Source organism: Balaenoptera physalus (assembly GCF_965194825.1).
Source record: "Balaenoptera physalus genome assembly, chromosome: 19".
In the NCBI taxonomy this organism is placed as follows: Eukaryota; Metazoa; Chordata; class Mammalia; order Artiodactyla; family Balaenopteridae; genus Balaenoptera; species Balaenoptera physalus.
In genome coordinates, this window is record NC_138900.1 from 10,233,454 (window position 1) to 10,260,079 (window position 26,626).

The following is a 26,626-nucleotide window of genomic DNA, read 5'->3' on the forward strand; positions in this document are numbered from 1 at the left end:
ACGAGGCCTTGCTGACTACTCCCTCTTCGCTTCTCACTCACCTCCTGGCTCACCAGGGCTCTTCCCCCCAGATATCTAATATCTAAGCTCTTTCCCACCTCAGGGCCTTTGCACTTGTTATTCCCTCTGTCTGGATTCTCTGCCTAGGCTTTTAAAACGGCTGGTTCCACCCCAGCCTCCTCATTACTGCCCAGAGGCCCCTTCCTGCACACCTTAAACAGCTTGACCCTTTATCCCGACATCCTTGTTTCCTCCAGGGCACTTTCCCCAGACTGAATTATTTCAATTATCTGCTCAATACCCCACCTCATCCTGAAGGCAGAGCTGAGCTGTTCCCTCCTCCAGGATTCCTCCCTGATCCCCAGACCGGGTCAGACACCTGCCCTGGGCTCCCACAGCCCAGCCCGGTCTGAGGCGTCACCACGAGGGCAGGGCCGGGACTGCCTCGGCCACTACTGTGCTTCTAGCACCACGAGCACCCGGCTGGGCACACAGTGGGTGCTGGGCAACTGGAGTTGGGTGGGGGCGCGCGGACCTTGCACACACCTGAGTCCAGTACGTGGTTGTTACGGAGGTCCAGGATCTGCAGGGAGCAGTTGAACTTGAGCAGGTTGCCCAGCTGGGCCGAGTCCTGCAGGCCGTTGAGCTTGTTGTCGGCCAGGTACAGCTCCCGCAGAGTCATGTTCATCTTCAAGGCCGTGGCTGGGGGAAAAGGGGAGGGTGCTGTGACTGGCCAGGCCCAGGGGACCCGGCCAACAGCCCGAGCCCACCAGCACACCGCCCTGGGGCTCACCGAGCAGCATGAGGGGCCGCCCTGACAGGCTGGCATTCTCCAGGTGTAGCACCGCCAGGCTGCTGCGGATGCGCAGGGCGCGCGCCACGAAGGGCGCCGCGTGGTCCAGCAGGGGCGTGTTGCGGGCGTCCAGGTACTGCAGGCAGCTTGTCTGCATGGCAGGTGCGGGGCTGGGTCAGGTTGGCCCCGGCCCTCCCCGCTCCGAGGGACCTCCCGCCCCACGTCCCAGTATCCCCGTGGGCAGCAGGGCCAGCTGGTTTTATGGCTGGGGACACTGGCTGGTGAGGGAAGGCCCAGCCTGGGGCCGTGGGGGTGAGCGAGGCAGTGCTGGTGACAGCTGAGCTCGCTGACTCCTGTGTGGCAGAGACGCCCCGTATGTGAGTGAAACGGGAATGGTGACCACAGCCGCCTCCAAGGGACACGTTATGGGCAAGTGGAGGAGGAGGGGAAATGCCAGAAGGGAGAGAAGGGGCCGGGGTGGGCCTGCAGCAGGGTGCCTCTTGGCACTGCTTTCTCACTGGCCTGGAAGCTGGGGCCCAGCACCCTCTGACGGCTTGTGGACCCAGGCCCTACAGGTTGGGGGCCCTGGAGAGGGAATGGGTGGGGGGCACCCACCTTGCGCATCATGTGGGCAGCGGCCTGCCAGCCCCGGGTGCCGATGTGCTTGTTGAAGGAGATGTTGAGGTGGGTGGCCGACTCATAGTACTCGATCATGTCGAAGAGGGCTGAGGCACCCTGGGCAGAGACAGCGGGGCTCAGCCTCAGTGTGCAGCTGCCCGGGGAAGCCAGGAGGTAGGGGCTGAGCGACTGGGGACGGGAGAGCCCTGAGGCTGCTCTGGCACCTCTGGGTTCCGGCAACCAACCCTTCCCCTGTCCTGCTGCAGCCGGTCTGCTTCCTCTTACTCGCCCCCCAGAGCGGTCTAAGTGATGTGCTGCGTGACCAGGACAGGCCTCTGCCGTCCCTGGGCCTCAGGTCTCCAGGAGCCCTCCCCCGGGCTCCTGGTGGCCTCCGGACCTGGGGAGGTGAGGACACCTGGGCATAAACAGGGAGGCTGCTTTCAGAATGTTTCTTAAACTCCCCTGCAGGCACTGTGATTCTCAGCGGGCGGGGAGGGGTGGGGGGCACGCGTTCCTGGAAAGGCTCCTTCCTGGTGGTCACACACGTCCCTCCGGCTTGGCTCCCCAAGTCTCTCCCTTGCTTACAAAGCCCCTGCCTTTGGGGTGGGTCTGTGAGACCCTTCTCTGGGCCTCACACAGTCCAACATCCCCCGCTCACTCTGGCCACAGTGGACATCTCCCCAGTCTTGTCCCTCAAGAGGCCCCGCCCAGCCTTGGTCCAAGGGGGTTCCCTCCCGCTGCCATGCCCTCCCCCCAAACCTCTAAGAGGCAGGGAGCTCAGGGAGTGGCTATGGGCAGTGGCAGGCTGCTCACATCTTCGTCCAGGTTCGTCTGCTCCAGATCCAAGACCTTGAACTGCAGCCTCTTGAAGACCTCTTCCAGGGCCTCGCAGGTCTTGTAGTCGAGCTTCTCACCTGGGACGATACGGAGCGCCGTGTGCGTGCACATCTACGTGTCCCCTTGTGCATGCACACTTGCGTGTGGGGTGAGGGGCTGGGTGGAAACACGGGCTCCGGGCCAAGCAGGGGAGGAAAGGTCCTCTGCCCCTCCTCCCGCACCTCCCCACGGCTCGCAGCACCTGCCTCACCTCAGGAAGGGCGCCCACACCTCCCTGCCCGCTAGCCAAGGGCCCCCCCGGCCCTGTCCAGACACACACCTTTCAGGTCCAGACAGTCAATACGGTGCCCGAGGTCCGTGAACTCCTGGGAAAGCAGAGTGGACGGTGGTTAAGGCAGGAGGACACCTGCAGGCGCCAGGCTGGACCTCCCTGTGAGTGGGGCAGCCGGGGCTCTGAAACAAGCAACCCTGGAACATTCTGGAATGACCCATCCCGAGGGAAGGCACTGAGGCGGTGCTTGACCAGCACGACCAGGCTGGACAGGTGGCAGGAAAGGCACCTGTGAGACGGCTGGGGGCGAGCAGGCCAGACGTACAGTAACACCCTAGTCATATAAAAACGGAAACTGCCCTTGCGTCTGTGTACCTCTAGATAGTGACTCGTTCTCTATTTATAAAAGCACAGAAAGTCCAGGGGACGAAAACCCCAAGCTGTCACCAGCGGGGACTCCTGGGGAATGGGACTTGGGCAAGAAGTGAGAAACAGGTTTTGCTTTTTGTATCTGTAGTATTTTAACTTTTTTTAAAGTCAGAGAATATACATTACTTTTGTCATTCAGACTTTTAAATTTTGTATACGTGGCTTTTCCCCTGGGGAAGAGAATTGCTTTGGGGAGTGAAAGATTCTTGACAAGTAATTTCCTACTTCACATAATTCTGTACTGCTTAAATACTCAGGAAGAGCCCGATTACTTTTACAGTTGGAAAGAGGATTTCCAGAGACATATTTACAGTCCCCTGGCTGGCCGGCCAGGCTGGGGAGGGGGAGTGCTCTGTACACCCTCTCTTGCTCGGGGCGGACACCACAGGCCCGGAGGGTGCTGGGGGGCGGGGTGAGGGCAGCTTCACCCCAGGGACTGCCCCCCAGTACCCCACACGCCCCCAGCACGCGGCATACCTGGAGCTGCCTGAGGAGCTTGGGGATCTGCCTGCAGTTTAGCTTCTGGCAGGCCTGCTTGTAGGCACCAAGGACCTCATCCACGGTCACATTCTGGGCTGCAGGCAGAGAGGACCCGGGCCTGTGACTTTCCACACCCTGGGCCTCTTTCCCCCACTCCCGCCCACTGGCCTGTGCCATCGCCCCTTCCCCCTCAACCTCCATGATAAACCTTCCTTCCAACAACCCACCGAGCTCAGTCCTGCCGCTGAGGTGCCTCGCTGTGAATGCTGCTCTGGGGAGGTGTCCCCGGACGCCCCCAAACCAAGTCAGCGCCACCCTCCCCACCTCCCCAAGGCTCCCCAAGACCTTCACGTGAACATTACACAACTACTATCACGCCATGTTTCTACTTGTCAGCTGCTGTCTCCCCCTCTAGACTGCGAGTCCCAGAAGGGCAGGGCTGGGGCTGTCTTGGTCACCACTGTGTCCCCAACACCATCCAGCAGAGGGCCAGGCCCAGAGCAGGTGTTTTGATTTGTGGGTTTTTTTTTTGAACGAGAGAATGAATCCACACTTTGACCTTATAAGGAAGTGGAGGTCAGAAAAGCGAAGCACCTTGCCCAAGGCCACACAGCTGCTAAGTGGTGGAGCCGGAACTCAGCTCTTAACTGAGATGCCACGTGGCTTCTCAAACTCCCCGCTCCCTCAACAGCGAAATATTCCTGGACGGTACTCAGGATGGGGCTTCCTGTCCCAGGGATACGGCAGCGGTCAGAGTCCCTGACACGGCCCTGGTGCCCCATGGTTACAGGCAGTGGCTCCCAAAATGAACACGGGGATGCAGCCCAAACCCAACAACTGCACAGCCCTGTCCTCGGGAAGCTCAGGGCCTGTCGCCACGTGGAAGGTAAGGCTGGCCTTTGTCTGCACAGATTTGCCTTTTCTGGACATTTCACAAAAATGGTGGTAAACAGTATGTGACCTTTGGTGGCCAGCTTCTTTCTGGAACATAACAATTTTGAGTTTCGGTCCCTTTGTAGTGCTACGTAGTAACTGTCGGATGTATGCATTTTGTTTATCCATTCGCCAGGTGAAAAGATATTTGTATTCTTTTCAGTTTTTGGCTATCAGAGCTTGGATTCTGTGCTGGGGCAACCAGGAGAGCAGGAAGAAAAGGCTCTGAGCAGGGAAGGGACAGGGTAAGGCCTGGGAATAGAAAGCTCTCAGGGCCAGCAGAATGGAGAGGGCACAGGAGTGGCAGGGCGGGCAGGGGATGGGCCAGCGGGAGCCCCTCCTGAGCTTCTGGGCAAGCATCTCTGAGGGGATGCTCCCTCCGGCCACTGCTCTGGCCGGGGGCCGTATGCCCTGACCTCATCAAGCAGCACCCTGTCTTCTTGGCGAGGAAACCAAGGTCCAGGGAAGGAAAGCTGCCTCCCTGGGGTCAGGCAGCTGGTAAAAGGCAGAGTCAAATATTTGCTCCAGAACTCTCTCCACTGTGTTGGGTGGGGTTGCTGGAAGAAAGAAGCCGACAGCGGCCCCAGGCTTCCCAGAGGTCAGGCCCGGTCCTCTGCCCCTCTCTTCCTCCTTGGGTGGAAGCAGGCGGGGTGGAGCCTGGGTGAAGCTAGAGGTGATCAGCAGCCTTCCCCAGTGTCAGCTGCCCCCCTGCAGGCCTAGCAAGGGAGCTCTCTGACGTGCAATCATGTGCCTGGTGGCTCCCAGCTCTTGGGGGCGGGGAGGTGGGGGGGGAACAGGAGCTGGCCTGCAGCTGCCTCAGGGAATCCAGCCAAGCAGGGGCCACTGACCCCCAGGGGGTCCATGAACTTGAGTGGGGAAAAACTGCCTTTTTATTTGCACTAACTGAACTGAAATGAAATTCAGCATTTCCTTCTTAGTAACATAGCAAAAAAAGAGAGAAAAAAGAAATATTGTTTAGCAGACCCTAAGACTCTGTCCTCAATAGAAATGGCAGATGTTTTCACATCACGTAACAGTTATTGCAGATTCCGAATGCTCATCACTACTTCGTTCGTCATTCGAGCTGCTGCTATATCCTGTTATTTCATGTGTGTCAACGAGGAAGGGCGTGATTTACTAGATCATGATTTTTTAAATATTTAATAAACTGTATTTTAACTGGTATCCTTTGTAATCCTACTTTTTGCCTTTAAAAATCATTACTCCAAGAAAGGGTACACTGGTTTTATCAGATGGCCAAAGGGCAAAAACTGCTCCCCTAGACACGCTCCCTTCAATAAAGGCCCCCAGGCCAAGGTGGGGTTGGCCTGCTCATGTCAGATGGGGATGAAGTAGGGACTGGCTACACGTGGGGTCATCACTAGGAGTTCTCGGTGTCCTAGACCAGGGGTCCCCAACTCCCGGGCCACGGAACGGTACCGTTCCGCGGCCTGTTTAGGAACTGGGCCGCATAACAGGAGGTGAGTGGCGGGTGAGCGAGTGAAGCTTCATCTGCTGCTCCCCATCACCCGCATTACCGCCTGAACCATAACCCCCACCCGCTCCACCTCCGGTTCGTGGAAAAACTGTCTTCCATGAAACCAGTCCCTGGTGCCAAAAAGGTTGGGGACTGCTGTCCTAGACAGTCTACAGGGAATAAGAGCCCTAAGCAATCTCTCAAACTGCAGTTGGTCCTTTAGATGTTTAGCTCTGACATCCCTTCCTCCAGGAAGCCCTCCCTGACCGCCTAGGACTTTCAGCTCCTGAAGTCCCCTGGGATCCTGCTCAGTGGGTCGGTCTTTGTTCTGATGAGCCTCCTGCTGAGTTCAAGGCCCAGGGTCTCTGACCTCGCCACCTCCACACCAGCCACAGGTACCATCCAGCCAGGCGCCCATGGGGTTTGGATGCAGGCACAGCCTCACACAAGGTCACAGCCAGGGCTCGGGGAGGCTGCATCTGTCCACTCACGTACAGCAGGGGAAGCTGAGAGCAGGGGGTAGGAAAGATGGACATACTCAGAGACACGGGGGTCCAAGGCCCAGAGCACCTGGAGACAAGAATGACAAGTGCATCTTGTCACTTTCCTCTGATGCTGAGACACATGTTCAAGCTGGGGACAGCACTGGGGAAAGACACTAAAGAAACAGAAGCGGGGGTTCAGTCCGTGCACTGTGGCGTGGGCTCGGCAGCCTGCAGGCACCCCAACCCTGTCTCGATTTCCCCAACAGCATCACGAGCACGTCCCCAGGCCTGGCCCGTCACCAGTGGGCACACGCGAGTGTCAGGTGGGTTGGGAAGAACCTCATAGTAATCATTACGTATGTGTGTTTCATTCATATACTAAGAAAAAAGAACTATCACATCAAAACCAGCAATTTGCATACACTATCACTTGAAAATGAATGAGATGAAACATATTCAAATTTTTTAAACGAACCAATTAAAAAAAAAAAAATAGTAAGGAAACGGCAGTACAGGTGGTTCGGAGAAATAACATGGAGAGACAGCACTTCCGCTGTGCCAGGTGCCACCCAAGCACTTTATAAGCTGGCAGGGCTGGCCCAGGCCGGCTGGCTCAGCCCCGGCCGCCACACACTTGTTCATTTGTGATGTTGTGACGAAATCATCAAGACCTCTACCTCGGGTCATCCGCCCTCGACTTGTCCAGCCTTAACCGAACCACACAGGCTGCGGCGAGTCGACGGGCCGCTCTCCCAGGCCGCGGAGGCTCTGAAGCATGGGGCCCGGGCCTCCAGGCTGCAGCTCGGCACCCACAGACATGCATGTGTGCCCGGTCTACCCCGAGGACTCAGCGGGCGGGCGGTGAGCTGGGGAGGAGGAGGGCCGCTCATGCGGTGCGCTGGCTGGACACTAGGGTGGGCCGGGCTGAGAGGCCCGAGTCGGAGCTCTGGGGCCAGGTTCCGGAGGGTGGGGTTGCAAAGTGGTGAGGGCCCCGCTCCAGCCCGAAGTCAGGGGGCTTGGGTCCTGGCTCCTCCCTCCCGTACTCCGCGAGCTCGACCTCGGGAAGGCCCTCCCCGGGCAGCATCTCACGCTGCCCACCGGAGACGGGGCATCTCGCAGCATGGTTGAGAGCACGGGCTCCGGAGCCAGAGCGCCTGGGGCCGAATCCTGGCTCCCAACTTAAACTCCGTGACTCCGAGCAAAGCGATTTGACCTCTGTGCCTCAATCACCTCACCCCGAAAACGGGGCTGAGTGTGAGTCCTCCCAGGGTAAGTGTGGTGACTGAGTTAGCACAAGTCCATCCCTCAGACCAAGGCTTAGCACACGCCCATAAGTGCTCACCGAAGGCCGGCCATCACTGTCGTGCTGTGTCCCCCACTGGAAGGCAGGGACCCAGAACAGACTTGCCAAAGCATCTGTCCAGAGACGGAATGGTTGGCGAGACCAGGAGGACACGTGGGTGTGCAAGGGGGACACGTACGTGAGTGTGTGTTCCCTCAGCTCCCAAGGCCACGGCTCCGAAGGTCCGACTTATGCAGGGGCTGGTTTAAGCGGCTGTCAGAGAGGAGGGGCGGTGACGTGAGGGGCGCCCAGCCCCGTGTGCCGGGGATGGGATGTGCAGAGGTCACGGCTTTGAATAAGAGGACCTGCGTTCCAATCCTTGTCCTGGTGAGGCTGTGACAAACATTCTCAACAACCTCTTTCCCTCTCTGAAAGGGACATCTGTAGGGTCTCAGGAGATAAGGGATGTGAGGGCACCCGCCAAGTACCTGCCCAGTGCGGGGCCTGACTCAACAGGAGACAGAGAGGGAGAAAAAGATGACGATGATGGTGGCCGTGGTCACCACTTCCAGGTGTCGGGCACTTACTCCGTGTTAAGACACCACTCTGAGCACTTTCTACGCACAGTTTCATTCAGCCAGCTGCGGGATCCTATGAAACTGGCAGTTATATCTCCATTTCGTAATAAGGGGAAGCAAGCTCAGAGAGGGCAAGCCGTCTGTCCAAGGTCACGGAGCCAGCAGTGGCAGCACTGGAACGCACACCCAGACCTGTCTTGCTCTGTAACTGGAACACAGCTTCATTCTCACATTACCTTGGCAGGCCTGAGCGGGAGGCAGGGGCCGCGGCCAAGACGAAGGTTTGAGCCCTGGGGAGGGACGCTGCTGTGTGCAGCGGGCGCCGGTCTCCCAGGAAGAGGCTGTGGGGCAAGCAGAGACTGCTCCCCCTCCCACCCGCCCTCACAGAGGGACAGACAGAAACCTAAGGCCAGGCATCAGGTGACAGGGAGAAAAGTCTGTCTCTCCTTTGCACACAGGTGCAATGGCACCCACAAGATGCAAGGACAGTCTGGGCACCAGAGGGCGATGGCTCAGGCCACCCCTGCCAGGCTGGAGCTGGTACTCATCCAAGTGGGAGTCAAAAACCAGGAAGCAACAGTGGGGGGTGGGGACAGACTGGGGACAAGGGGGTAGGGGGCCAACTCTCACTGCTGGGGCTTCAACAGCTAGCCGGAGACACGCATGAGACAGATACAAATACAGCGGTGGGCAGTGGCCCCTGGGAGGGGAGGTGTGACAGGGTGGGAACAGGCTTGGCAGGATCCCGGGCACCAGGAGGCCAGCGCGCAGGAGGCGGAGGCGGGAGGCGACGGGGACACGGCCTCAGGAAGGACTTTGCTCTCAGCGCGAGACAGGGGCCACCGGGGCTGGTGCAGAGCGGCGTCAGGAAGCACGTGAGGTCTAGGGAGGATTGAATCTGTAGGAGACCAGGCTTGGGGAGGGGGGAGCCCACTGGGTCCCCTAACAGGGAGGCTGCCAGGACTGGGCACACCAGAGGTGACCAGCGAGGCCGAAGCTACTGGGCGGCCCAGAGCCAGGCCTGGGTTCTAACCCCCTCCATTAGCTAACCGCAAGTGGCCTTTGCTCCCCAGGGCCTGGCCACTGCATCAGCAGAGCCTACCCTGGGAGGCTACCCGTCACGCCCTTCCTACCCCAGGACGGAAGGGCACCATCACCGTCACCCCACCTGACAGAGTGGAAACTGAGAGTCCCGTGGCAAGCGGGTGACCAGGCCCTTGCGGGCCCCAGGACCCCGGCTCTCGAAGCTCTTTCCTGCAGGACCCCAGGCTCTTGTGCTCCCACGACTCGACGTCTGTGAAACAGCATCCTCCGCTACCCAGGCCGCTTGGGCTCCCACCTTCAGAGGGGACCAGGCCGGTGCCGAAAGGGCACATGGAAGCTGGGAGCTAAAGCCTACACCCCCAGCAGTCCCCCAGTGCCCCTGTGGTGAGGCTGCCTTGGCCTGTGAAAGCACCAAGCGGCCCGCTTCCCTGGGTAGATGGGCACTGGTCCCACCACCTCCCTCCTGACGCCATCCCAGGACCCCAGGGGGGACGGCCATGCTACCTCCACTCCCCACTGTCCTCCCAAAGCCCCTGGCACAGTGACTGGTCGAGGACAGGAGGCTGACCCGTGTAGGACCAGCCATAGCCCGTCCCAGGGCCTGTGCTGGAACTATCAGGAAATAAGAGCTCTCTTCCCGCAGGGGTCGCTGAGGTTGCCTCCCATTCCTGGAGCTGCTGGCAGCCACCCTGGCATCCACCAAGAGGAGAGAACCTCCTGAGAACAAAGCCGACTCACAGGAAAGGTGACCTCAGAGGTGAAGAGAGACGAGAGTCCCGACAACGTTGTCCGAGACCCTGGATTCAGCGAGGCCTGAAGTCAAACTAGTCAAGGCTCCTCAGATCCGTAAGCCAATAAATTCCCCCTTTCGGCTTCAGCCCCTTGGAGTTAGGCTTCTAATCCAGAATGCCAACTTAGATACCATCTTGCTATTCATCAGTAAATATCGCCCGAGGCCGACTGCATGCCAAGCTCTGTGCTGGCGCTAGGAGGACAGGGAGGGCTCTGACCGGGTGCCCTGCCCGTCAGGGCTTCTCACCTGGGGAGAGGGGATCCAGGGAGGCCCTCGGAGGGCGCCGTGAGTGCTCTGGACCGAGCTAGAACAAGGCCGGCAGGAGGCAGCCAGGCCTCAGAGGCCCCTTTTAAGCCTTGCCCGTGAACGGGACCCTCCCCCCGCCACTGTGCTCTAGCCTCACCCCAAACTCTTCCCTTTCCTCCCAGTGCAGGCCCAGTGCTTCATCACACCTCATTCTCTCCCTCCTCTTATGCATTACACTCTCCTTTCAGCCCTCAGCTCCAGGGTCCCCTTCTCTAGGGAGCCCTCCGTGACCCCCCCCCCCAGCTGGCCAGGCTCCCTCCTCTGGGCTCCCCCATCTCAGCCCTGCCCACACAGAACTGTCACTGTCTAAGGGGCCAGTCTGTCTCCCCGCACTGGACTGGGAGCCCCAGGGCTGTGGTCCATGCATATCCCCAACATTGCCCGGAACAGGGCCAGGCACAGGGAGGGCACCAAGATAGGGCGAAGGAGTGACAGACAGACGGAGGAGCTCACGTCGGGCCAGTGTCCTAGGCCTTGAAGGCAGACTGAGCCCTCCTGACATTGCAGGGCAGGGGGTGGGCGTGGGGGCCTGCTCCACGTGTAGAAGACCAAGGAAGCCTGGAGAAAGGCGAGAGGCACGCCAAGGCCCAGACCCGGCCAGAAACTACTCACGTTGTGAGGCATGCTCTCAAATTCATAGTGCTCCCTGCATAGAAAGGTGCAAGGTGCTCTTTATTTCACCCCGATTCCCCACCGGGCATCCTGCCAGGCACCCTGTGGCTGAATCTTTAATCCTCATCACAGACCCGCAGAGCAGAGAAACCCCGAGCCCACGACCTATCACTGCACAGAGAAGGAAACCTCTGGGGACGCTCACTGGTCCCCTAGGGTCATGCAGCTGGGACGGGGAGGGGTGTCAAAGCCAGGACTGCTCCCGTCTGCCGCTGCTGCCCTGCGGTCCTCAGGCCCCTCAGCTTCAGGCTGGACACAGGGGTCTGGCGGGCGGCAGAAACGCAGCCTTCTCTAAGAGCAGGACAGGGAGGTTGCCAGAGGGATCAGTCTTTCTCTTGGTGGTTTCTGGGGCCTGGAGAGCCAGCCCTGCCCTGAGCAGGGCCGCCCTCCGGGGTTTCCTCACAGCGCCTGCTGAGGCCGGGTCTCCACAGGACATCCACAGGTACCGGCGGCTGCGGGTGAGAAGTGCAGGTGTGGGACAGCCTTGTCCCCTCCCCCACAGTCCCCTAGTAAGCAGTCACCAGTCCCCCCACATGCTGGCCCTGCCCCAGAGCCCCCGCGTGGACGAGGAGACAAACCCAGAAGCAGTCGCAAGGCAGCATCACCAGCCGTGAGAGAGAGTGAGGGGGGCATCACGGAGGCGTGGAGGACAGGCCGGCTGGGATCTGCTGGGAAGAGAGCATCTGGAAAAGCCTCCCAGAGAAGGTCTTGAAGAGTGAGACAGCAAAGGGGGAAAGGCATCCTGGGCAGAGGGAACTTTGTGGACAAAGTACAGAAGTAGAGACTGCACTGTGCGTCTGGGCGGTGAGCTGCAGCACTGGGAGGGTCCAGGGTATGTGAGAGGAGGGGGTCGGCAAGGAGGCTGGGGGAGGCCACCCGTGGAGGCCTCAGCCGCTGAGCATGGACTGGGGGTGTCTTCCTAGAGGTGCTGCTGGCAGAGCCTGCACGCAGGTGAGGTGCGAGGGCAGACCTGGCTCAGGGGCTACGGTAGTCAAGGTCCCCACCCGATCTTCATCAGTGACAGAGCCACCTGGATATAAGGCCTCAGGGCCTTTGCACCTGCTGCGCCTCTGCTCAGAGCACTCTTCTACCTTATATCCTCATGGTTTCCTCTCTCCCTCCCTGCCTGCAGGTCTCTGCTCCAACATCACCTCCTCGGAGGCCTTCCCCGACCACCCTATAGCAAACAGCCCCCTTTGTCCTTGTCCATCCCTGCACCCGGCTTCATTCTCTGTGTGGCACTTCTCACGACCCAACATAAAGCTTTAGGATCTATGTGTGTGCTTATGCTGCAAGGAGGGCAAGGATTTTACTGCTTTTGTTCCCTGAAGCATCCCCAGAAGGGTACATACTGGGTGCACAGCAGGTGCTTAATATTTGTTGACAGAGCAAATGAATGCAGAGGCTGGGGCAGGCAGTGGGCCCCTGAAGTCAGAAGGACAGGCAGCTGAGTCCCCAGCTCTGCCCAGGCCGCCTGGGTGAACTCAGGGAGGATTCCTTCTCTCTCGGCACCCCCTACTCAGGCAGTGAGGGTGGGCGCGTGATGAGGTCACGGATGGGCGTGCTTAGCCCAGAGTAGGCACTTCCAGACATCCCCTTCAGGGGCCCGGATGCTTCCTGCACTCCCGCAATGCCACACACATCCCTCCCACGGCCTGGGCCGCCCCAAAGGTGGGGCGGGGGCAGGAGAGAGGCAGAGCAACGCAAGGGCTCCTGGGGCCCGAAGCAGGGAGGAGGCAGGGAGCGCCCACGTAGCTTTCGGCGGGCGTCCCACCGCCGCTGCAGACACGAGGCTCTGCGGCCCCTGTCCCTGCACAGCCACGTGTCTTACGCTGCCCACGTGCGGCTCTTCCTCATTCCCTGACCCGTGCTGCCCTGGGCACAGACTCGGAGTGCGCGGGGCCCTCAGAGGCTTCTCAAGACCGGGCATTTCTCACGGGAGTACGTCCCTCGGCCAGGCCACGGGCACTCGAGGACTGGTGGGCAGCCACAGAAGGATGCCACGGAGCAGCCAGCATCCAAGTGTGAACATCCAGAGACCCCAGGAGACCAGGCATCACACCACCTGTTCACCTCTGCCCGTGGCCGCCTCCAAGGTCCTTGCCGTGAGAACCCTGGGATGCGGCTGTCAGTCTTCACTGTGGCACTGCTCATTTTTCCAGGGTGCGGGAGGCACTCCCAGCCCCTTCCCTGTATTTGAGGAACTCCCTGCCTCAGGTGTCCAGCTGCCCACTCCCACCCCTCCTAGGCCTGGTTCTCCACCTGCCTGGTGGCATCCTCCCCCCATACACCCCTCTGCTATGAGTCCTTCAGGGATCCGTTTCTGGGCCTGCAACCGAGAACACATGCCTGACACACGGGGAGACAGAGGCCCCGAGGAGTTAAGTTCCTCAGCCCGTGGGGGGGGGGGCATTTAAATCCAGGTCCGTGCTTCTGACCCCATCCCTCCAGCGAATGCCCTGCATTTCCAAACGCCGCTCCTCCCCACCCCCCTCCACGCCCAGAATCCTCTGCGGCGCACAGCAGAGAAGGAGGGGGAGGGAACACGCCATGTGCAGGGGCCCCTCTGGTGCTTGGCAGAGCCATCGTTTTGCACCTACCCCCAGACAGACTAAGGGATTTACGAACCTGATCTCATTTACACCTCCTAACAGCCCTGAGAAGTAGGGCTTATCCCCCGCTGCCTTCCAGATGAGGCCTGCAAATGGCAAGTGACCTGCCCAAGGACACTTTTCCAGCTGGAAGCGGAGGCAGGAGCTGGTCCCATCTGCCGTCCTCCTGCATTCCCTACCGCTGGGCTGGCTCCTCGACTGGGGAGGGGCCCTTCGCTGTGGGAGCTCATTGAATTCCCCACTCTGCCCCTCCAAGAAGGCCTCTGCCAGTCCATTCCCCAAAGATGGAAACTGAGGTGCAGGATTCTTACACACTCAGTGATTCTCAGAATAAAGAGAAATTCAAATGAAACGGAAGTATGCTGACAGATTTTTCACCTACCAGAGAGGCCAACACCCACGAGCTGGACAGCACACGCTGGGGACCGTGGGAAGCAGGCGCGCCCTCGAGCAGCGGTGTCCCCAGCAACCAGTACAACCCCTTTGGAAAGCAATTTGGCTACACCAGTCAAAACTCCAAAATACAAATGCATGTACCCTTTGCTTCAGCCACTCCACTCCTAGAGAGTCATCCTACAGATACCTTTGCAAAGGTGCAAACTTATATACCTATAAGGTTACTCACGGCAGCACTGTTTGCAAACAGAGACCTGAACTGACACCAGTACCTATCAGTAGGGGAGCAGTCAATACACCCTGGTCCACCCGCGCACAGGAACTCTCTGCGGCCACAAAGAATGCGGCCGCTCTCTCTGAGCCAATAGAGAACAACATCCAAGACACATCAAGTGAAAAAGCACCGTGCAGGGACTTCGCTGGTGGTCCAGCGGTTAAGAACCTGTCTTGCAATGCAGGGGACGCCGGTTCAATCCCTGGTCGGGCAACTAACCCTGTGCGCCACAACTACTGAGCCCACACGCCACAACTAGAGAAGCCCGCGCAGCACAACAAAGAGCCCACGTGCCGCAACAACAAGATCCCGTGTGCCGCAACTAGGACCCGACACTGACAAAAATAAAATAAAAATGAAAAAAAGAAAAGCACAGTGCAGAACACTGCTGGTGAACGCCACCTTTTATGAAATAAAGGAAGGAAATAAAAACCCGCGCTCACTGTTAGCGCGCAGACTAACACAGAGACGGAGCAGCGAGCGAAGCCACTCAGGAATCAGAGCAGGAAGGCTCCCGGTCGCTTCACTGGGCTTCCTGGCAGCCCCCAAAGCCACGTCCTGGGGTGGGCGCCTCCTTCAGCGGCGGGGGGGGCTGTGCTCGCCCCCGAGCGCCACATACAGGCACCCACAGTGTGTAGAGGGCCACAAGAGAGCATGGTCTCATCCTGGCCCGGGGGCAGAGGACAGCAGAGGACAGAGGTAGCTGGCTTGGGGCGGAGTGTCCCCACAGCTTCCGAAGCAACTCAGAAAAATGTACAGGTGAGATGATCGATATCTAGGATATCTGCTGCAAAATGACGGGGTTGGGGCAGCATGGAGGATGAAGGTCGGTTACATCCTGGTCATTCCTGAAGCTGGGAAGTGGGTTCATCTGGGTAATTATACTCCTACTGTTGCATATGTCTGGAAATCTCCGTAATAAAGTTAAAGGGCGGTGGGGGGAGCAGCCGCTCAGAGCTGGTGGCCCACACGGGGCCGAGGCAGCATTTGGGATGGGAGGCAAGTCGGGTGGTTCACGCCTGGGGCTGGAAGCTTGGGTTAGGCCAAGGCCAGCCTTTCACAACAACCTTAATTACAAAGCCGGGCCTGGCGTTGGTGGTGGTCACCCTGGGTGGCTCCCTAGGGCCTGGCCCAGCAGGTACTCAGGGAATATGGCCTGGAGGAAGGAAGGATCGCAAACCCGGGCCTAGAGCCGCACTGTGAGGGACAGGACAGCTAGATGGAGGGCTGTCGGGGGAATTTGAGGCACACAGTGAGGGGGAGGGAGGGGGACCAAGGGCTCCAGCGCAAGCCTGGTGATGGCGGCATCCCTGAGCTCTGCAGGGAGCCCGCTGACAGTGACATTTACTGTGCTGTCACCTCGAGCAGCCCCGGCACATGCCCGAGCTGAAGCCTCACCGTCCTCCAACCTAAGACAAAGAAAAGGAGGTTCCGAGAGGTGGCGACACGTGAGTAACCACGCAGGCCCCGCACTCCACGGGCCCGCCTCTTTCACTGCTGGGCCAATACGGCCTTCACAGTTGGCCAAAGTCAGCTCCACGGCTACTCACCTGCCAGGAAGAGGCGTCCTCGGATGCCCCGTCCACAGCAGTTACAACCTCTCAGGCTTGGCTTCCGAGCCCACTGCCCCTAGAGGACCTGTCCCCTGCCAGGCGGGGGGCTCCCCCAGGACCCGGCCGAGATCAGTACACCACCTGTTCCCTTAGGGTGCTCTGGGGGACAGCGGCTGGGTGCCAGGAGGCCTGGACACAGAATGAGGGCAGTGACGGGGCCCAGACGGAGGGGAGGGGAGCAGCCAGCAGGATTTCTACCAATGGGGATTTCTAGCAGCTTAGCCTGTTCGGAGAAACCTCTGCCTGTGACTCCTCAGGAAAAGTGAAGGGACACCGTTCATGAGTTATTCTTCCGAATGACGAATCACTGAGGCTTCCCCCACCCCCACCAGCCTTGCAGCAACTCAGAGGGTCCGAGGGAGCGCACGTCGAGGGTGGAAGCAGTAACTTTCCCAGCAGCGTGTGCCCACCCAGCAGAGACGATGTTGCCAATGGTGATGTCAAGCTCGATCTGTCCCGGAGCCACACCAACGCCAGGGGCCGCTCTAGGACTAGCTCCTCTGGAAGGGAAGGGGGCTGCCACCCGCCTCACACCGGCCAGCCTGGTCTACGAGGCTGGGCCTTCGCTTGGGCGGCCCCTCTGCCTGTCCCTGCCAGGGCCGAGGGGGGCTGAGGTGATCCCCAGGGGGTGTGTTCGCGTTTGCACCTTCAGAACCACACGCCCAGGAAACCTGGTGAGGAAGCACAGGGACACTCCAGGCAGATCCCCCAGGAAAGGGGAACCCACCACCTCGCAGTCCCTGCCCTTCAGACAGGCGGGCACGTAATGAGCTTATGGGGACCATGGCAAGGAACAGGCTGGGCTCTGGCACTTTTTGTCTCCACTGTCTGTCCCTGCACTGGGACTGAAACGGCCAATTCCTGCCCCGGGATGAGGTCCCCTGACTCAGCCCTGCAATGGGCTCACCCCCTCCTCCCCGGTCACCGCCCCCCAAGCCCTAACCTTGTTTGCTCCTGCCTCTATGTCCGCGACTGCCATTCCCGTGGCTCAGAGAGCTCCCCCTCCCCCAGCTCTCCCTAACCTGTTATTCGGGTCTCAGCTCAGAGGCCACCTCCTCCGAGAAGCCTTCTCTGGCCCCCTTCTAAAGCAGCATTCCCCCACACCCATCATTCTCCACTACCTCCCTCTGAGTCCTCATGGGACACACCCCAATCTGTACCTGTTTGCTTGCTCACTCTCTGTCCTAGACCAAGGGCTCCCTGAGTCTAGGGACATCACTGCAGTGAATGAATGAGATGACTTGCTCTGTGAACCGAACAAAGCCTCCCTTCCCTTCTCCCCAGAGAAGCACGTGACAGAGGCAGGAAAGCACACTGTGTCCTGGACAGGAGGCCCCTCCGGAGAGGCTGGGATGGCCAGTCCTTTCCTCTCAGGCCGGGGGTCCCTCCCCGGGCCTGCTAAGGGGCCGTGATGCCCACAGCTTCCTGGGTGACAAGAGTGGTCTTCCCTGCCCCCTCCTGGGAGGGAGGCATCATGACTTGGGGAGTCAGTGCCACTGCCATGTGCTGCAGGATGGCCAGCTGCAGGGGTCGGGCTGGGCTTACACAAGCAGCCAGGAGCCGGGCCCCCAGCCGGGAAGAGGGAGGACCTGCCTACTCCACCAGCCTGCACCCTCACACCTCCATCCGGACCTTCCAAGCTGCCTGGCCCAGCTGAAGATCCTGTTACCGAAACACGTGCAGTCAGAAGGAGCCTGCAGCTTTCCAAGTCACATATGACTTACCTGGGCCCACCAGGGAGCCTCACACTCAGCAGGAGCTTGATAAAGCCAGCAGCGCTCGAGGGTGAGGGGGAAGTCAAGGCCTCAATCCCTGGGTCCCCAGTCGCACAGGGCGCACTAAGGACCCAAGTGCCAGCTGTGTGACAGGCAACTTTTAGTTCTAAAGTATTACTACTAACAATTGCAAACACATAGCACTTTGCTAGTGTATTATTTCACTTACTGCTTTTTTTTTAAATTTATTTAATTTTAATTTTTTTTTTTTTTTTGGCTGTGTTGGGTCTTCGTTGCTGCGCCGGACTTTCTCTAGTTGTGGCAAGCGGGGGCTACTCTTTGTTGTGGTGCGCGGGCTTCTCATCGTGGTGGCTTCTCTCGCTGCGGAGCACGGGCTCTAGGCGCGCGGGCTTCAGTAGTTGTGGCACGCGGGCTCTAGAGCGCAGGCTCAGTAGTTGTGGCACACGGGCTTAGTTGCTCCGCGGCATGTGGGATCTTCCCGGACCAGGGCTCGAACCCATGTTCCCTGCACTGGCAGGCAGATTCATAACCACTGAACCACCAGGGAAGTCCCTGCTTACTGCTTTTAACAACCCAATGAGGTAGGATTTACTCCCCATGTGAAAAATACACCTGAAGCAGAAGAAGTTAAGGAGCCTGCCCAAGGTCACAGAGCCAGTGAGGGAGGAGCTGGGATTCAGGCCTAAGCAGTCTGGCTCTACAGTCTTTGCTCTTAACCAAACCCGACCACCTTTCTGTCCACAGCCACTGTTTGGGGTACGATATCCCTCCCCCACCCTTTCCAGAAGAGGAAACCGAGGCCCAGGGAGGTGGACCACTTGCCAAGGACAAACAGCCCGGACAGAGACGAGCGCAAAGGCAGGCCTGGCTCTGGAGTCCAACTCATCAGGTTCGGGGAGGGGGTGGGACAGTCTGAGGTGTTTGATGTTCTTACCTAAGCCATGTACTGGCCCACCGGCCCCACCACGTTCTTCTCTATCCCGGCCCTGGGCTCGTGTCCTCCCACCCCCTTGTGTGGGTCTGTGCTGGCAGCTTGGCTGATTTGTCTCTCTCGACTCCCCTTCTGGACCGCGAGCCCATGAGGAGGGGCCACGTTTCCCTTGGCCGTGCTGCACCCCCGGCACAGGTCCAGGCACAGAGCTCAATGCTGGCTGACACCTGAACCACCAAGGAAACACGTCCAACCCTGGGTGGGTGGAGCCTACCGACAGCCACCCAACACAAGTGTCCAAGACTGTCCCTCTGACTGAGGGCTTTCTTCTGGGGGCTGGGGGGCGTGTGTGTGTGTGTGTGTGTGTGTGTGTGTGTGTGTGTGTGTGTGTGTGTGTGTGTGTGTGTGTGTGTGTGTGTGTGTGTGTGTGTGTGTGTGTGTGTGTGTCGGGAGGTCCTCTGCGGCCTCCATGAGCCTCCAGCTGGAAGGGGCTTCCCAAAGAGACATGTACATCTGAGGACACTGGTGGCTTTCTGCCTCGTGGCACGAACCTGCCTTCTCAACACAGAACAGTGCGGCTGGTGCTGGAGGGCGTGGCCTCTGGAGGCAGACTGCGTTCGGCGGTGCCTGCTCGGGGCGTCTGCAGAGCCCAGGCCCCCTGCTCTGAGAGCTGCCCCCAAGCCCCCACAAGGGTGAGCCTGGTCCTCTCAGGCCCCATTTGACAGGAAGGATATGGGATCTTTGCTAAGCCTGCATGCACCTCCTGGGCCAGGGACTTGGACTGAGCAGTCCTGTCCTGACCACCAGGACGGCCGGGCTTGTTTGGCTCGTGAGCAGATAGAAAGAGGAACACATCAGCAGTGCCTGTGGCCCAAAGAGCTGGAACCAGTTCTGGTTCCCGTCGGCTTTCAGGCACCCACGCCCTCCCCGCGGCCCCGGGAACTGGCAGAGGTCCCTGTGCCCTTCCAATGAACACTCTCGTTTACCTCACGTGGCCCCAAGTGGATGATTCTGGCCCTGACAACTTAAACAGATCCTAACCGCTGCAGGAGAAGGCCCTAATCCCTTTATGGTCGAGTCTCCTCTTCTGGAAAATGAAGCCAATGAAACACACACACACACACACACACACACACACACACACACACACGCTTCTAGAAGCAGCCACTGAGATCACTCGTGTGAAGTGTCTGGCATGAGGCTGGTGCGCAGTTAACCTGTAGTCGCCATCAGCTGTGGCCCACAGCCGGGCGCCTCGGCAGCACCGCCGAGAGTGGACGCAGGACGAGAACAGGGCAAACAAAGGGCTCGGCTCCACCCGGAGGTTCCCCAAGCATCTGGCTGCAAACCAGCAGCCTCCACCTGTCCCCGGCCTCCTGGCTCGGAAACACTGGTCGCACCGCTCCTGCTTGCCCGAAGACAAATATTTACCCAGGGCTGGGCACCCAAGGGCGCAGAACTGAAGCCCTGGGGACAAATGAGGACCAAGGAGAGCAGCGGCAGAAAAGAGGCCTCCAGGGAGCAGGCCGGGCCTCTCGGGTGTGGTGCCGGGGGCCACGCAGCTCTGCTCCTTAGTCATCCCGCCTGCAGCGGGGGACGCTGCTCCCCGTCTTCCAGCGGGCCGTGAAGAATCAGGCGCGCGGGAGGGAAAGCTCTCTGCCCAGCGCTGCAGGCAGGCCCGCTTGCTGCCACTGCGCCGCACGGGGTTGAAGGCGGCAGACTCCTGGGGGACGAGCCGGGTGAGCTGGACTCCACCCTCTGCGACTCACGGTCCCCCCTCATCTGTGAAATGGGGCGACAATCCCATCTACCCCGTGGGACGGGGTGCGGACAGGACCAGCTGGCGCACGGAGAGCGCTCAGCGCAGCGCCCGGCATACAGCGGGCGCTCTGAGAAGAGCGGCCGCCACCATCCCTGCTGTTACTGACCTACAGGCCCGAGACGGCCCCTCGCAGCCCCGACTGCTCCTCCGGGACTCCTCCACTCCTGCCTCGTCCACCTTTTGTAAGGCTTTGCACACCTCCCAGTCCTGCCCTCTTCAAAAGAACCCCCACACCAACTCTAACTCCCAGAGGGCTGGGCAGGCCTCCCTCTCCTCAGCGAGGCACTGCTGCCCAGCCCTACCCACTGTCCGAGGAGGGAGCAGCTGGGCAGCGGCTCGTCTCTCAGCTGCCGAGGGCAGAGGCCACGGTCCCTCCTTCTGCCACGGGGCCAAGCACGGGTCCAGGCGTCTTGTGTGCTCAGCCATCTGCAGAGGTGCTGGACTTTGGGCCAGATGGGCCTGGGGCCCGAGTCTAACTCCAACAAGTACTGGATACTGGACTCCATTTCTCTCTCTTAATCCCACCTGCCTCAAGGGTCAGTGTCTCAGCAGTAACTAAACAGATCCTTCACTGAACAGCTGCTCTGTGCCCCACCCCAGGCAGTGATACTGTGAAAACGGTATCCAAAACAGCTCTGATCCCTGTCTACACGGGGCTCCCAGGTCCAGTGGGGGAGACAGACCCGTTCCCAGACAGTGGTGACCCCGAGGGGGAAGGGCTAGGGTAGGAGAGCCCAGAAGAGCACCTAACCTGGTCCAGGGGTCAGGGAGGGCTTCCTGGAGGAGGGGCTACCTAACAGCGCAGGTCATGTGAGCACAGCGTCTGTGAGTCTCATTCACCATTGCACCCTGGAACATAGCTGCACCTGGTACAGGGCAGGTGCTCCACGGGCATCTGCTGAAGGAAGGAAAGGGGGGAAGGAGACCCAGGGAAGATGAGTAGGAGTTAGCCAGGTAAAGGAGGGAATATCCAATTGAGAGCGTTGGGCACGATCACGTAATGCTGCACAGCTCCAGCTACAACCAGCAATTCCACTCCAAGGTCTGCACCCTGGAGAAATTCTTGTTCACACCCCAGGTGATGTGTACACGTAAGTTCACAGCTGTACCAGTTTGTAATACTGAAAGCCAGAAACAGACCAAAGGTCCACCAACGGCACAACAGGCAATCTAAGACACAGTCACACAATGGAAAACTCTAGAGCATCTACACGGATGGAACTGGGACACTAACTTTGAGAGGAAAGGCAAGCCCCAGGAGTCCACTCACAACACAATGCCATTTTTATAACACTCAAAAACAAGCCAAACCAAACACCATACTTTTCAGCATACGTGCAAAGGTGATAAAACTTAAAAAAAAAAAAAAAAAAAAAAAGAGGCATGACATTCACAATACGCATCGTAGCAGTCACAGGGCTCTGTGCTCCACCCACCCACCCAGAGATAGAGGTAAGTTAACGGCAGTGCTCTCAGCCATAAATTGGGAGGCTCAGAGGTGTTCATTAACTACACTTGAACTTGCGCGTATGTTACATATGTAGTTCATATGCCAAGAAAAGAATTTAATAACAATAATTTTTTTTAATGTCTGAAACATTTATATTAACATATTTCCATACATATTTCCATACAAATACAAATATGATTTTTAGAAATTTCATATAATAACAATAATTTTAAAAGCAGAGAGAGGGAGGGACTTCCCTGGCTGTCCAATGGTTAGGATGCCGTGCTTCCAGTGCAGGGGGCATGGGTTCGATCCCTGGTTGGGGAACTAAGATCTCGCAAGCTACCTGGCATGACCAAAAAAAAAAGCATAAGGAGGGAGAAGAGTGTTGCAGCGGAGGGAACAGCACATGCAAAGGCTCAGAGGAAAGAGAACTGAGGCGCCTCTGGGGAACGGAAGGTCGCTATCAGGGTCAAATAAGGCAAACGGGCAAGGGACCCAGCATGGGGCTGGGGGCATCGAGGTGCTTGAAAAGGGTCTGCAAGACACTCAGTGGCTCCCTGCTTCCCATCACTGCCACCCACTGAAGTCCTAGGTACCAAGCTCGACAGGCCAAGCTCGGGGAAGGGGACCTCTGAGAAAGCCACTGCCCGTCAGCAGACAACCAGCCCTGCCAGAACCAGGCGGGCTATTTTAAGCTGCCCGCCCCAGGCTTCTGGGCAGGAGCACCAGATGGCCAGCCGGACCCGGAGGCACTGGGGGGTTTTAGTTTGGAATTTTAAAATCAAGTAACTGTGAGCTGTTTACTGGTCCAGCAAAGGCTCCAGGGATGGACACTGGGTGCCTGGAACTTCTCATTGCCCAACCTGACTTTCCTCCTCTATGAAAGGTGAGTAACACCACTTACCCTCGCGAGGTCTGTTTGGGAACTAAAGGACGTATCATTCATTCTTTACCAAATGATCTGGGCTGGGCAGACAACAGAGAGCAAAACAGATCTGGATCCCTGCCCTTGGGGAGTAATTACTAGGAAGGCAAATAATCACACAGATAAAAATGACAAATTATAAGAAAGAAAACACTCTTATAGAACAGAGGTGATGATCATTTAGATTGGAGGGAGTAATTGGGCGAGACCCGTAAGACAGAGGAACATTTAGGCTGAGACCTAAAAGACTAGTAAGAGTCAGAAACCCATTCATTCCTTCCAATATTTTTCGAGTGCCTATTCTGTGCCGGGCGCTGTTCTAGATGCCAGGGCTGCGGCAGTGACCACAGCGCTTGAACGTCCCCTCCAAGTGGCTTACGCTGGGGGAGGCAGGCATAAGACAGCAGATGCAAGCAGACAGACAGCAACCACACGGAAGTCGCGGAGAGTCTCCCAGGCAGAGGCAAGAGCCAGCGCAGAGCCCTGGCATGTGCATGCTGGAGGAGCTGGGGTGTAGGTTCCCGGGGACGCGTTAAGACTGCAGCGGAGGCAGACTGCATGTGCCCAGGGCCCGGGCTGCCCTGGCTTCTGCCACCTTCCGCGAAGGAGCGTGACCTCAGCAAGTGACCGATGGTACCAAGTCACAAAATGAGGGGCCCCACCAGCTTCACCAGGTTGCTTGGCCCGGTGCTCAGCAAACAGTGGCTGCAGTTGTGTTTACAGGAGAACCTCTCCGGAACCTGCTGTCCCTTCGCCTGGGCCTGGCCGCCACTAACACGCCCTCCCCCGACACTGCACTGCCCCCAGGGCCCGGGCTGCTTCCCCCTCCTCTGCGCTCTCTGTTGTGGAGAGCCAGCGAAAGAGCAAAGGGGAAAGTGATTCTTTTTAAGGAGGCTCCCCCGCCTCCACCTTTCCAGCAAGGCAAATGATAAATGAGGAAAAATATATCTGCATAATGAAATTCCAAACACTCAATATCTGAAATAGACACAGAGTGCTTACAAGAAGTCCCAAAACAAAAATGGGCACAGGGCATGAAGAAGCAACTCTGGGAAGTATGTAACTAACATGGTAACAATAAACAGGTTAACTACTAGTTAAGGAATGCTCATTAAGGGCTTCCCTGGTGTCGCAATGGTTAAAATCCGCCTGCCAATGCCGGGGACACGGGTTCGAGCCCTGGTCTGGGAATATCCCACATGCCGCAGAGCAACTAAGCCCGTGCGCCACAACTACTGAAGCCGTTGCACCTAGAGCCTGTGCTCCGCAACAAGAGAAGCCACCACGATGAGAAGCCTGCGCACCGCAACGAAGAGCAGCCCCCGCTCGCCGCAACTAGAGAAAGCCTGCACGCAGCAACGAAGACCCAATGCAGCCAAAAACTAATTAATTAATTAATTATTTTTTAAAAAGGAATGCTCATTAAAACAAAATACCATCTTGGCATCAAGACACCCAAATGCAAGTATTATTCATTTATTCATTCTTTCAAAAAAAAAAAAAAATCAAGAGATACAACCAAGTCCCTCAAGGTTTCCAGTCCTGTGTGGGCACAGACAGTATGTGAGACTTCAAAGGTTCCTACCCTCTGACCTGCTAAAACCACCTTCTAAGAATTTCTTCCGAGAAAGCTACCTGTGAGGAACAGAAAGATTTATGGACAAGGCTGAACGTCACTGCATTATTCATGCAGCTGAAAACTGGAAAGGACCTAAATGCTCAGCAACGCGGAAATGGCTGGAACAAATGACAACGGCCTGACGATGACGATGGACTTTAATCACGCTTTGTAAAAAATGGAAAAATGAAGCAAAAATGCAGGACATTCAACCGTATACACAGGCTCCGCCCAGTTTTATTTTTATGCATCTGTGGCAGTGTATGGAGCCAAAGAAAAGAGATGGGAAGGAAGTGCTCTGGCATTTCACGCTGACGACATTCATGCACATGTGGTGCGTGTCAGTTTCCGATAAGAGTCTTGCATCTAGAATATATATAGAACTCTTACAGCTCAACCAGAAGACAAATGATCCAATTTTAAAACGGGCAAAGGATCTGAATAGACATTTCTCTCAAGGAGATATACAAGTGCCCAAGAAGCGCGTGAAAAGATGCTCAACATCATCGGCTGTCAGGGAAATGCAGATCAAAACCACAATGAGACATCACTCCATACCCTCTGGGGTGGCTGGAATCAAAAGGACAGACGGTAACAGCAAGGACGTGGCGTGGAGGGAGCGGAACCCTCATTCAATGGAGGGGAAGGACCAGCGGGGCAGGTGGTTGGGAAAACGGTCTGGCAGTTGCTCAAATGGTTAGAGTCACCAGATGCCCGGGCAATTTCACTCCTAGAAACATGAAAGTGTGCGGCCACACAAAAACCTGAACGTGAATATCCACAGCAGCATTATTCATGACAGCCAGAAAGTGGAAACAACCCAAATGGACATCGACGGATGAAGAGAGCGGTATATCCATACAACAGAACATTCTTCAGCAGTAACAAGGAATGAACTACAGACACACGCACAACGTGGGTGAACTCTGTAAACACTATGCTCAGTGAAAGAAGACAGACACAAAAGGCCATGTACTGCATGACTGCGTTTATAGGAAATGTCCAGAAGCTAACTAGACAGAAAGCAGATCAGCGGTGGCCTGAGGGGGTGGGGGAGGGGCGCTGGCGTTGCCGACTAAGGGGTACAGGGTTTCTTCGGGGGGCAATGAAAATGTTCTAAAATTGACTGTGATGACAGATGTACAATTCTGTGAAAAACTGAACTGTTCCCTTTACACTGGTGAAATGTACGTGAATTACATCTCAACAGAGCTTTTTTAAAAATTCCAGATGGTAAGATTAAAAAGTGATTTTCATTTTCTTCTTTAGACTTTCCATCTCTTTTTTTTTTTTTTTTTTAACAGTGAACATACCTCACTTTTAAAGTCAGAAAAGAATCAAAGTAGTGTGAGCTTCCAGGGTGACTGCATGCCCTTCTCCCCCAGCTGCCCTCACCAGCTCCAGGAAGGGGGCGAGGAGAAAACGGAGCCACACGCAGCACAAGCTTGCTCAGCTGCACAGTGGGCTGGAGATGGAATCTCCATTTCCCCAGAGCCCAAACCCTTTCTATTAATAATAACGTCACACAGCAAGTCGGGGCGGGGAACCCAGGTTCACAACAAGGCAGGTCTCTTCACTTGCCCACCCCTAGGATGTGTCACTCTGCCCCTCAAAGGTACAGAGGTGGCCGAGAGCGGCAGAAGCCACCCTGAATGCCAGGCCATCCCTCTCCAGCCTGCTGCCTCACTTATAATACAAGGAGGTTATCCCTCCACACCTGATAACCTGGATGCTGGGAACAGGGAAGGGGCCTGTGCCAGCCCGGGATTCTCACAGCTGGGTGGTCAGTGAGCACAGGCGTTTCGACCCAACAGCTGGTGGCGGCACAGTAAGCCAGATGGCCCTGCCTCCCCCACTGAGCTCACCGGCCTGGGAGGTCTCCCCCCAGGACCAGACAGGGTCAGGCTGCTGTCAGGCGTGGGAGCTCTAAGCAGGGCTCCACAGAGGGCTCTGTCTCTGGGCTCTGCCAGTACCCACACCCCAACTCTATCCTAATGGAACGACACTCACTGAGCACCTGCTCTGCGCCTGGAGCTGCGCTGGGGACACAGCAGTGACCAGGACAGCCCAGCCCTGCCCTCCTGGGGCTCAAAGTCCAGTGGGAAGACAGAGGTAGGGCAGGGAAGCCTAGGGAAGCTCAGCACTGCAGATCCCGAGGGCTGAGCCCAGGCCCAGCAGGAAGAAGACCCCCCGAGCCCCGCCCTCCCCCGAGGAATGCAGCACTTTCTGGTCACTGTGATCAAAGCAG

At 57.7% G+C, this 26,626-nt stretch overlaps 1 protein-coding gene across 3 annotated transcripts in view; it reads right to left on the reverse strand.

Moving 5' to 3' along the window:
• PPP1R37 (protein phosphatase 1 regulatory subunit 37) overlaps positions 1–26,626 on the reverse strand; it is a 42,317-nt gene that overhangs the window by 3,837 nt on the left and 11,854 nt on the right. For 2 of the 3 annotated variants that reach the window (XM_082438680.1, XM_082438679.1), the window contains exons 2-7: positions 3,426–3,523; positions 2,568–2,613; positions 2,225–2,325; positions 1,409–1,528; positions 794–944; positions 547–702 (exon numbers count right to left, since the gene is read on the reverse strand). In XM_082438680.1, the coding sequence (XP_082294806.1) occupies positions 547–702; positions 794–944; positions 1,409–1,528; positions 2,225–2,325; positions 2,568–2,613; positions 3,426–3,523 (672 nt within the window). The remainder of the gene's footprint in view (positions 1–546; positions 703–793; positions 945–1,408; positions 1,529–2,224; positions 2,326–2,567; positions 2,614–3,425; positions 3,524–26,626) is intronic. The other variant, XM_082438681.1, reaches the window with a different exon arrangement.